Source organism: Squalius cephalus (genome assembly GCF_949319135.1).
Source record: "Squalius cephalus genome assembly, chromosome: 19".
Taxonomy (NCBI): Eukaryota; Metazoa; Chordata; class Actinopteri; order Cypriniformes; family Leuciscidae; genus Squalius; species Squalius cephalus.
This window is the reverse complement of record NC_137140.1, coordinates 17881859-17894013: the sequence shown is the minus strand read 5'-3', so window position 1 is coordinate 17894013 and position 12155 is coordinate 17881859. Positions and strand designations below refer to the sequence as shown.

The 12155-nt window shown below is 36.2% G+C and overlaps 1 protein-coding gene across 3 annotated transcripts in view; it reads left to right on the top strand.

Annotated features, from left to right (window-relative positions):
* The window catches only part of hectd2 (HECT domain containing 2), a 46863-nt gene extending 36146 nt beyond the window's left edge, over positions 1-10717 (top strand). For all 3 annotated transcript variants that reach the window (XM_079850627.1, XM_079850628.1, XM_079850631.1), the window contains one exon: positions 10406-10717. In XM_079850627.1, the coding sequence (XP_079706753.1) occupies positions 10406-10658 (253 nt within the window). In that variant the 3' untranslated portion in view covers positions 10659-10717. The remainder of the gene's footprint in view (positions 1-10405) is intronic.
* Positions 10718-12155: the final 1438 nt, after the last annotated feature.

Below are 12155 nucleotides of genomic sequence, written 5' to 3'. Positions count from 1 at the left end.
AGTATAGAAAATTAAAGTAGCCTTTCTTTTCAAAATGTATACAATGAGAAGAGTAGCCTACTTAGTCAGGAACAAATACAGTCTACAAATATGGATACAAGGACATTCTTTTCCTTGGTCCTAAAGTATCCTTAAAATATTGACCTTTACATGTATTTAAATTATAGACCTGTAGATTATGTCAAACATGTTACTCTTTGGCAGACCAAACAGCTCTGTCCGAGTCTAAGTTTAGAGCGAACTTATATAACCTCTCTCTGGTACATGCCAGTCCCCATGAATTCCAGTCTGAAATGGTGCGATGGCTATATGTCAACACATGCAGAGTCTCCTGTTGGAAACCTGTGACATGGTGGTCATTCTATTTAGGGCCAATCCCACCTTCACCTCAGTATAGATATCCATTTCATGCATTTTTGTATGTGCTTATACTGTATATGATTGATTGATACAATTGTGTGGATACCAACTGTTAAAACAGATACTTTATTAATTTCTGTATATTATAGAATCTCCATGTCTACTAAAACGGTCTTCCATATTATTGTTAAAGAGTACACTTTAGCATACTTTTATTAATGAAAGTAAATAAATAAAAAGGTGTGAACTTGATGTAAGGATTCCGGGACTCTTAATTGCATGTTATTTGCAATAAAAAAAAAAAAGTTTTATAGCTAAAATGTATACTAAATGCAATTAAGATTGTTTTTTTGAGCCACTTAATTAGGTATTAAGTACATCTTTGTGTAATTTCATATTTATTTCTATAGTCTTTTAAATATGGTTAAAATTTAATTTTAGAATTTATGGTAAACTAAAATATCCTTCACTATCATTTATATTCAAACTTGTGTGTCATATATTTAAATTCATTAAACATTTGTAATGATGTTGCAATGTAGTATATTAACTTTAAATGTATTATAAAATACACACCTTACATGTGCTTTAGTTTGTTAGTCAACACAGCGAAATAATTGTACTTCTTTAAAGCACAACAAAAATTATAAAACGCAATGATTTAAAATGTACTTTAAAGTAAAACTTTTAATTTGACAGTATTACAAAGTGTACTTTTTAAAAGTGTACTTCAGTGTGTTGCGTGGCCTTTTATTACGTATAAGTACATAAGTACAGTTATAAGTACAGTTTTCATAAAATATACTTTTAAGACTTGAAGTATACCTCATGTGCACATTCATTACAATTAAGTGCACTTCTTTTTTACAAGGGTAGTGTTAAATGAGCACATGCTTTGAATGCTGATGCTCATGGCATCAGACATGGTTTCCCACCATAATAGACATTTCAAAAGAAATGTATGCTTGAATTGTGAAATGCATTCCTTCAAAGCAATGTCCTCACAAATCATCTTTGTCATTTGCCTCTGGCAATGTGGGGATTTTGAACACATTTCCTGTGAGATCATATGAAATTCGTCCAAAAGCTTCATATTGGTAAAATCAACATAGCAAGACTGAAAGATGCAAACAGCTGAAAGGTTGTAAATGCGTTAAGGTTACTGATGCCATTCTAGCTTTTTGATCGTGATTACAACATTTTCATCAGTCTATCAACAGATTAGCATTGAACTTTATGTCTATGTTTTGAGAGGTTATTGTCAAATTAAAGCTCATACAGAGCTCTCTTTAAGACTCTTTATTAAACACTGGACTATAAGAGCCATTTAATCACTTTGCATCCTTATTTAACTTCTCGTGAATATTCCTCATGGTTTGATAACTACGTTAATGCTGCAAGTAGACTATGATCTTGCTAATGCAGATGGATATTGCTACAATCTATTCTTTCAGAATGATCCACGCTGTGTGATTATTCCAATTTCTCTAGTTTTATAAAACATTATTTTATTCTTATGTACCGAGTCCTGTAAACAAATACCTTTGTCAGGAGGAATCTGTGTTGATGGTGCTGTTGTCATCCCTCATTCATCAGCTCTTTTGAGCTCAGTGCTACAGTCAGACTCAATCATGTACTGGTGTTTAATGAAGCAGCACATTTTGGCCATGCCAGTGCCGCAGGCACTGAGGTGGCACTGTCTACAAACCAAACCCTCCCAAAAATAGGCTACTCTGTGGCTCCTTATAAACAATCCTGGACGTTCTGCTCAAAGCTATTCATGTCCTAGGACTTGAAATTATGAGTTTCTGTGCAATACTATAATGAATGAATCTGTGTATTTTGAGTAATCACCAGACAAAACCAAAATACAACAAATACTGCAACAGTCATTATACAAATGCATTAAGAAAGTTATAGTTTATTTAGCTGGACATTATATATTTATTCAACTCTGTGCTAAACATTAAACTGTATTGTATGCTTATTGTAGTCCTACAGAAGAAAGAAGAAAGTGAGGTGACAATGACACACGCAGTACAAAGTTTGGTGTCAATATGCCAAAGCATTGCAGAGTAGCTTTAGCATAAAAATTAGTAGCATTAAGTGCAGCTTTGGACAGTTGATGGCTTTAAAGTGATTGCAATAGAGACACCAAAATTGCTGTGGTTAATGTTGAGACTATGGACTGCCATAGACTCAAGAGCGGAAGAAGAATAACACTAACACTAATTTACTCACCTTCGGTGCTTGGCCCCTAAATACAGGAATTAATCAACAGAAATATTACAAACTAACTGCTTATTGCTTAACTACATTATACTGCTGAAACCGTTGCCATTTCAAGTGTTTCTGCATGATGTTGCCGTGATCAGTACAAGTACAGGTACAAGTCTCAGTTCTCAGAAAACTCAGTTTACAAGTTGCAATTATGATTTCTACGTGGACATGAATGCATTTAACAAGTCAGAATCTCGTAATTACGGTAATTCTGAAATGACCGCTCTTTGTGTACTGTTAAAACTGCCCAAAACAGCAAAATAAGCAATGGCAGTAATATTGTGTGGACAAATTAGAATGTTGTTAATTCTCTATTCGTATTACCAATAATTTACAGTCCTTTTGTAGTGAAAAAAAATAAAAAATAAAAAAATAAAAAATGTAAACCAATTCTCATGTCAGCTTTTATTATGTTTATGGGTTTTTAATGTTATGCTGCCACAAGTTTAATTATGCACACATTACCAAAGTGTTTAGCTAGCCAGACTGAGAAGCGATGCCAGGAAAAATAAAGTTATTGTGTGCAACAACAGGCCATTATTTAATTAGCAAAATCCTGCAGAGCTGTTCCTAATCTTCATTCATACAGATAGCAAAAGGATACTGATGACTGCAATGTAACATTCCTCATTTGTTTGTATTTCAGAAGGTCAAGTAAGGTCAGCGCTAGTTGATGGGCTGGAATATGTTGTCCTGGGAAAAAATACCTTGACCTTTCTGGTGGGCTTGACAGCTTGGAACACAGTTGTGATCAATCAAATCATCTAGATGTCAAAACATGGTATGTGTCACATATGATATGGGTATGCATTTCAACACTGTCCCTGTGCTATATGCAGGAGGTATGAGAAGAGTGGTTTCTTTTCCCTTATGCCCCAGTTCACAATAAACAACCCCTTATTTTGTTTTGGTCAAGTTCTTTCTCTTATCTCGTGATATCCCCTGGCTAGGTCACAGTGCCCTTGATTTGCTGGAAGAAACAAAAGGATATTGTAGAATAAGTTGAGACAGGTTTTAGGTTTGGTCAGTTTTCAAACACAACAAAGTTTGGGACAGGTGCGGAAAGTTTTGACCTCTGTGTGCCCTGCCATCAGGTGCTTTTCCTTGGCATGGCTTTACAGGTTGTTACTCTTTGTGTAAAATACTAGGGTGATGGAGAGAGATTTTCTTCCTTAAAGTAAGGATTTGGGAAGCCTCTGTGGAGCGTGCGACTAAGATAAGAATTCAGGAAAGACTTTTACTGCCCAACTTTTCAATTTCCGTCTCATCTTCTAAAGATTACAGTGGCTCGCCATTTTCAAGGCCTTCAAATGTTTGTGTTTGTGAAGGAATTGTGTGTTTTCTATTAAGGCCATGCTGTTATTGTTAAGAACTATGGTTGCTTGCTGGAAAAAAGAAAGTTTCTAGCAGGAATATAAAAAAAAACTGCCCAGAGCATTTCATTCTGTTGGATTCTCTAAGTCCAATTTCATACAGGTCACATACAGATATTTCAAAAGCAAGTAATGCAGGTTAAGTTTCTAGGATTTGTTCTTCTCGTTGCTCTGTGATTTTACCGCCATAGTTTGATTGCACAATATTTGTGGTATAAAATCAATCCTGAGGGGGTCTTGACTGCAAATACAGATAGATATCGAATTGAACTGAATCTCAATATGGGATCAAAAAGTGCATGTGGTCAAAAAGGTCATTGTGTGCAAATCTTTATATATCAGATCATATATTAGTTTATTAGAAATTTATTCTAACTTCATTTGCATTTTTCCTTAAGACAAAATATATGAATATTACAGGGGTTTTTATTGCTTTGGCACAATTTTCACAAGCAATTGGTAAATTTTCAAATCTTTTAGTACTAATATTACAACAGATCATCGAAAGTGAACTTTTTTCAAACATGTCAGCATATTTTTAATTGTGTTAGTACAAAACACAAAATTACAAAGTATCCTTTTCAATACACATAATGTGTTGCATCTGTTTCAACTATTCATTCACAGTAACTGCCTTTCATAATATCAAACTTTTGATTTGCATCTCTTATCATTCAGTTTAATACATTTGTCTATCATTTAATTCAACTGATCTTAATTTTTAATCAATTAATTATTTATTATGTCCATAGATTTTCAACTAGTCTGATTGTTGCCTGATCATTTGTAAGTTACAAATTGCTGTAAGAGCTTTCAGTCAAGAAAGACCAAATACTAATTACTTTCACCTGATGGTCACATTTAGATACCATATAAGTAGAACTGTGTGTGAGATTTTGCAATGTTCAAACATGGAGCAGGATAGACTTGTAGAGAGAGGTGGTGCTCCTCAACAAAGAGGTGGTGGTGGTGGTGCTCCTCGACAAAGAGGTGGTGGTGCTCCTCGACAAAGAGGTGGTGGTGTGCCTCAGCAAAGAGGTGGTGGTGCTCCTCAACAAAGAGGTGGTGGTGGTGGTGCTCCTCGACAAAGAGGCGGTGGTGCTCCTCGACAAAGAGGTGGTGGTGCTCCTCGACAAAGAGGTGGTGGTGTTCCTCGACAAAGAGGTGGTGGTACTCCTCGACAAAAGAGGTGGTGGTGCTCCTCAACAAAGAGGTGGTGGTGCTCCTTGACAAAGAGCTGGTGGTGATCCTTGACAAAGAGGTGGTGGTGATCCTCAACAAAGAGGTGGTGGTGCTCCTCGACAAAGAGATGGTGGTGCTCCTTGACAAAGAGATGGTGGTGCTCTGACAAAGAGGTGGTCGTGCTCCTCGACAAAGAGGTGGTGGTGCTCCTCAACAAAGAGGTGGTCTTCAGAGAAATGTAGGGAGAAGACAGGGTACTGTCATCTCAAATGAAGTCTGGGCCATCATTGTTGACCATGTGGTTAACAGAGGCCTTACCATGGAAGAGGCTGCCAGGTTAGTTCAGCCTAACTTACAAAGGTAAGGTCAGCTCTATCATCAGAACTTTTCACCAAAAAAAAAACAGTAAGTTTGCTACAGTAACTATTCACTATACTTTTACAATATAGTACTGTAAATGGCATTACTGCATAGAAGAACAACATGTAGTCACAGTTTTATGTCATTTATAGTAGTAAAATATTGACAGCATACTGCTTTACTCTCAGAATTAACAGGAAACACCTGGTGGTGGTCGCCCACGTGTTCTGACTGACCAGTAGGAGTTGGCTGTGGTGGAAATGGTCAGGGCAAGGAATGACATACGGCTGACTGAAATCAGTACCTAGTACCTATAAACTTTGTATACAGTTCTACAGTAAAGTAACATTAATTCAGCACGAGGGTGATTTGAAACCTGTACCTTGTATTGTTTCCTACTGAATTAACTGATTGTTAAAGGGTAACTCTCTCCAAAATGCAACCTACAGTATACTCTTTTTGTTAATCTACCCGAGGCAAACTTTCGTTTAAAAGCATAATTAGAATGGAAACGCCAATTTTAAGTTTGACCGTATTTTCGTTTTAGGTTAAAATGCCTTGTGAATGGGAGTGAATGGGGCACTTTTATGATAGCATCAAAAATCACTATTTTTAAAACACTAAGGAGGCTCGATACAACATGAAACTTTGCTCAAAGTATCACCAGGGGCACTACACAGCATTGAGAATATTGTTTGTGTACACAGAGTTTACTAAAAGGAAACATTTTGAACAACTCACTGTAGCTGTGTCCGCCGGCATTTTGACAGTCAAAAATAGTCGATTTCCGAATGCGAATGAACTGATTCTGAATTTTAGTATTGTTTCTTATATGAGGATCCTTTTTCAAATACAAGGTCAATACTGATTTTCACTAACGAGAAAACAACAAATTATCCGTGAATTTATATTGAACTAAGCTTTAGGAGCTTTCCATCTTTACTCTCCTCCCTGTTACGGAGATCGACTATTTTTTCAATGACAAAATGCCGGCGTACGGAAACACAGTGAGTTGTTCAAAATCTTTCTTTTTAGTAAACTCTTTGTACACAAACAATGTTCTTAATGCCTTCTTAGTGTTTTAAAAATAGCGATTTTTTGATGCTATCATAAAAGTGCCCCATTCACTCCCATTCACAAGGCATTTAACCTAAAAACGAAAATACGGTCAAACTTAAAAGTGGCGTTTCCATTCTAATTATGTACACATAACCAGTGTCTGTGTTTAGATAGCAGAGAAGGCAGAGAAACAATGCAAGCAAATACTTTCTTTCTTTCTTTCTTTCTTTCTTTCTTTCTTTCTTTCTTTCTTTCTTTCTTTCTTTCTTTCTTTCTTCTCAGTTGGGTGAGGAAAAATAAATTAAATTCAATGTATATTCTCGGGAAACAACTCTTAATAGCTAATCAGACAGTAAATATTGTTTTATGGATGTTTAGTTATTTTTACTGAAAACCGTGACAAAATACTGATTGAGAAAATCAGTATATTTTGTGGTGAATATGTGCAGCACACAATGGTTGCTTAATCTCACGATTATGTGTGCTTGTATATATCTTTGAATTGTGCAGTGATTCGCACACATGTCTGTTACAGTGGTCAGGGTATATAGGCTTCATACTAGTGAGATAAACACTGGCTATAATAATTATATTATATATTTATATTATTAATTATATTATTATATATATTTAATATCTTCCTATTCAGCATAGCTGATTATCTCTTGATTACACAAGTACATAATTTTTTGCATTAATGAAATGCAAGAAACAAAAACTTGTATATTTTAGGTAAATACAGGAAAAGTTGCCTGACAGGTCAGAGGTATGTTGATTTAATTGATTTAGACTTTTCTGAACCCTGGATCATCACTGTTTAAACAAAGACCATTGCATGTATTTGATTTATGTACTTTACTCAACCTTTCATGATTACAAATCATCATATGACAGCACAGTTATTCCCCATTTCTCTCAATACTGACAAGTGCTTCACTGCATGTGCTAAAATATTACATTTTGGAATTACATTTATTATAATTGTTTGCATTAATAACTAGTTTCAAGATATTTTTTTTTTTTTCACAATTTATTTGTTTATTAATGCATTTTCTTTTTGGCTGTTGTGCTGAATGTGTGAGATTATTTGTGCACAGAAATGTCTGACTCACTGAATTCAAGCTAACATGACAGGTGTGTCTGTTCATGCCTGTCATCTCTGCTAAACTCAAATGCAATAATAGTTATGGCATTTATCACTGTGATCAGCACCTCCCTTTGTTCTTTGTAATCATCGTTCAAGTCTGGTACATACTTCAAAATGTATTCAGTTACATAGTTTAATTCAAGTTTTGCTTATCTGATATACCAATTTTTAGGTCTCCGTCTGACTATAATAATAATACAAATAATAATACAATAAAAATGCTGTTAATTTTCAAACAATTACATTTATGCATTTGACAGACACTTTTATCTAACGCAACTGCAATCAAGGTATACAACGAAACCAGTTGATAACTGGACCGTTTTTTCTCTTCTATTGAGTTCATTTTAATCTGAACTTGTGCAAAGCTTTTTATCAGATAACTTTTCAGACCCAAACCAAAAAATGTTTTTATTTTATTTTAATATTATTATTATTTGTGTCACATCTCAGTTATTCTGTTGGTTAAACACAGGGCCCTCGATTCCTTGAAATTATTTTAACACTTAAGAATATCATAGAAGACATTTAGTGCAGTTTCCACACAAGCTTATAAACACAACCAAATCTAGGACATGCATGTCACCTCCCACCCTCTGGTTGTTTTGGTCATTATACCTGCATTCATTGAAAGCTGTTTAACTTCTGTAGTATAACATGAAAGATGCCTGACATTTAGTTCAGTTGCTGGCATGTTAAGCAGAAGAGGTATGAGCTTAGGAACTAAGAATAGATATGATCTACAGAGAGGAACGGTTCCCAGCTCTCCCTGTGCAAATACTTACCCAGCAAGCCAATCAGAGATACACATATGCATGGGATTTCAAGTGCTGAGTAAAATTGGGCTCAGTGTCCTCAACTGGGCTTTTAAGCCTGAGCTTGACCCTTGAAGTCATAAGGGGAGTGGAAAATTCTGGAGTTCTTCCAAAAGGTCATATGCTACCCAGTGTTGATAATATGTTCAGTGTCATACTGAAGATAAGAATGTTCAAGTTTACGGATTAGGAAAAGCTCAAGATTCAACAATTGCTGTACTTAACATGCCCTTTTTTGTGTTAAATGTACCATTTCCTCTGGATTTTAGTAATAACTGTTATGAACCACACAATAGACCTTCACAGCTGTGCCATCTTTGATTTTTAACAGGAATGAAAGTGAGGCTGTGAGGGCTAGACTACAGTACATCTCTTCAGTGGGTTGTACTGTTATTTATTGTGTTTTTGGATTGTTCTGCTTACAAAACACTGCTAAAATATCTTTCCAAGAAATCTCAGTAGAGACGAGACTGTAGATGGTTCGCACTCTGAAAAACTAGACAAAGTCTTTAACAAAAAGAATCAATTATTTTAATAGAGCAAGAGCAGACGTTTCAGCCATCCAGCTATTCTCAATGCTCATAATTATGATAACTTTGATAATTATACATAATTACTTTGTCTAGTTTTGTCTAGAGTGCGAACCATCTACAGTCTCTTCTACATTTTATTGGTTTTCATGCACCTGGACTTACAACTAGCCTTCATCTGAGCGCAACAATATTTCCTTGTCTTCCAAGAAATCTCAGTAGACAAAAAACTCTAGACAACATGAGCTGTGGAAAATTCTACAGCTTCTTACAGTGGATACCACTGAAAACGTGGTAAGTCTATCCCTCACAGCCTCGCTTTCATACCTGTCATGGTGATGCTCTGAATAAGGTCTAGCAGCCTTTTCTATGTTCCACCCGTTTCACTTGAAATGGGTCTTGCAACAGAAGGGGCTTCAGCTTGCTCTCAAAAAAGAGCCCCTCCCTCTGCCACCATGCCAGGGTCGCAAACACACCAGGGTCGCAAATTACTGGAGTAAAAATGTCACCAAAATAAATAAAAATGTCCCCAAAATTCAAGATATGGGACAAAATAGTTAGGCAATACCACACGAGCAAGAATACTGTTTTCAAATGTGATATAATTTTTTTTAAGACATTTTAATAAACAAGTTAATATTATATTTTAGACTTGGAAATTTGTCTAATTTTGCTCTATTTCACCAATGACAAGAATGTGTGGAATTGTGGTAAATATGTGTGTCAGGGTTCTGCCCTGAGAGTCTTGTCAGTCTTGTCTTGTCTCTGTTCAATGTTTCTTTGTTTGTCTTGTGCCTGAGCACATGGCTTTGTCTTTGTTTGTGTTGACCATTTGCTCCTCTTGTACTGCCTCCTTGTTTCCCTTTACCACACCCCCTTGTTTAGTCCTTGTCTGGTCCTTGTTTCACTAATTGTGCTCACCTGATCCTCATGTGCTCTGATCCCTTTATATTGTGCTCCTGTCTTTGTGTCTTTGCTGGTTTGTTGCGTGTGTGAGATTTTTTTTTGCTTGTCTACTGATATTTTTTTAATTTATTTTTTTATTTAATTATTTTTTTTAGAATAATATAGACAGTGTTCCCTGCCAGTTCTATGATTTTACATTTTATTCTTCTGAGTTTGCTGTAGTCTAGTTCCAGTCTTTTGTTTTCCCAAGCCTTATTTTTGCTTTCTATTTTTATTTTTATTTATTTTTTTCTCTGTTTGTTGTTCCAGTTATTTCTTCCTAGTATTTTCCTTTCTGTGTATCATTGTTTTATATCTACTATTAAATTAGCTTATTTCTTTTCCTTTCTCTAGTTGCTGTGCTGCTGTTGTTGTCTTGTTGTGTTTGTTCATGTCCTCCATCCTGATCCACCCTGGCTTCTGCTCCCTAGACCAGGCAGTAAGACTGATACAGCTTCAGTTGCAGCTCAAAGTTTCCAGCCTCTGGTTCCTCAAACTACTGCCTGATTTCCAGTGTTGTCATTATCTGGTGCTACTCCATCTCTGCGGTTCTCCTGCCTACCTTTGCCCGGGTCGGATCTCATCTGTCTTCCCTTTCTCCTGTTGACTGCCCTGTCCTACTGTTTGGATCATCCTCACTCCTAACCATCACTATTGTGCCTTGTCTTGTCAATAAAATTCAGTATCTTGGTCATTCTGCCTCTGAGTCCTCTTTCTCCATAAGACTGCTGTGACAAAGCCTGACAATGTGTTTATAAATGGACTATTAAGAGTGAAATCTGAGATAACATTGTAAACATACAGCAGAGATAAAGTAATTGCAGTTTCATTGAATACAGTGAATTTTTTTTGTTTGTTTTTTTCCCTCCAACTGTCTCTTTGAGATGGGCCTCAGAATTGAATAGGCCGTCTCTGGAGCCATGAAGCCACTTTTCCCCCTAGAAATTCTGCAGTTGCTCTCAGAACTTTTGCATTCTCTTAACAAAATGCTGCATTCCTCCTACATTTTGCATTTGCTCTGAAAAGCATTGAAATATAGTTTTACATTTTTTTCACAAAGCTTTTGCAAGAGAATGCAAAAGTATTGAAATATATATACAGGTATATACCCCTCCCATTTCATATTTTTTTTCCATGTTCCTTTAGGGGCTTTGTAATGAATTCCCCAAAAGTAGACAATTTTCACCCATTTACGGGTAAAAATGTAATTGATCAACAAATAAAAAACAGATGTAATAGAGATGAACAAATGATATAGCTCGGATTGCTGAACATTTCAATAAATCCTGCTCACTTTTACGACTTAAAGGAGAACTTGGTAACTTTTTAACTTAATAAAACTGTCTAGAATTCATTTGGATGATTAAACAACCTGTTCTGGTGATATTGGTGACTTTCCCCACTCCCCCCAGCGTTCCCAGGCGGAAAACCAACCTTGCAACTTGGGGACTACCGTCCCGGCAAGATAGAAATTGGAAGTCTCGTGAGAAGCGAGAACGAGAACGAGAACGAGCGCGAAACAAGAATTGCTTTACGGCAATTCGACATAAACACACATGCATGTATGATGTATTACCAGATTACCCACCTCGGTAGACATAGCTCCACACGATACAGTTGGCTTGCTCCGATCATAACAAACGCCATGAGCAGCGGTAGAGAGGGGGAGGAGGCCGCCGCAAGTGAGTTTTTTACGACCGTGTTGTGAAATATACGCCCCACCACAGCTGTAGGGGGAGCTCGTGGGGAAAACATGCGACAACAAACGGAAAAATCAGCGAAGAAGTGACTAGAGTTCGCTAGAGTTGCCGAGTTCTCCTTTAAAATAGTCTAGAAAATCCGAAAAATATTTGTTGCAGTATGCTGAACACATTTATAATTTATTATTAATTCAGTTAATAATTAATTAATAGAGGTCTATGTTTGGATAAATATTTTGGTCGGGCTCTGCCCATACAGACGAGCTCCGGCTGCTCAGATCATTATCTAGTCTCGTGTATTCTCCATTTAGCCAAGGCTGCAAAACCAACTTCCTGTTACAAATATAGTAGAACTATCACTTCTACCACTAAAGATTGTTTTATAAATAATCTTTCTAACCAGT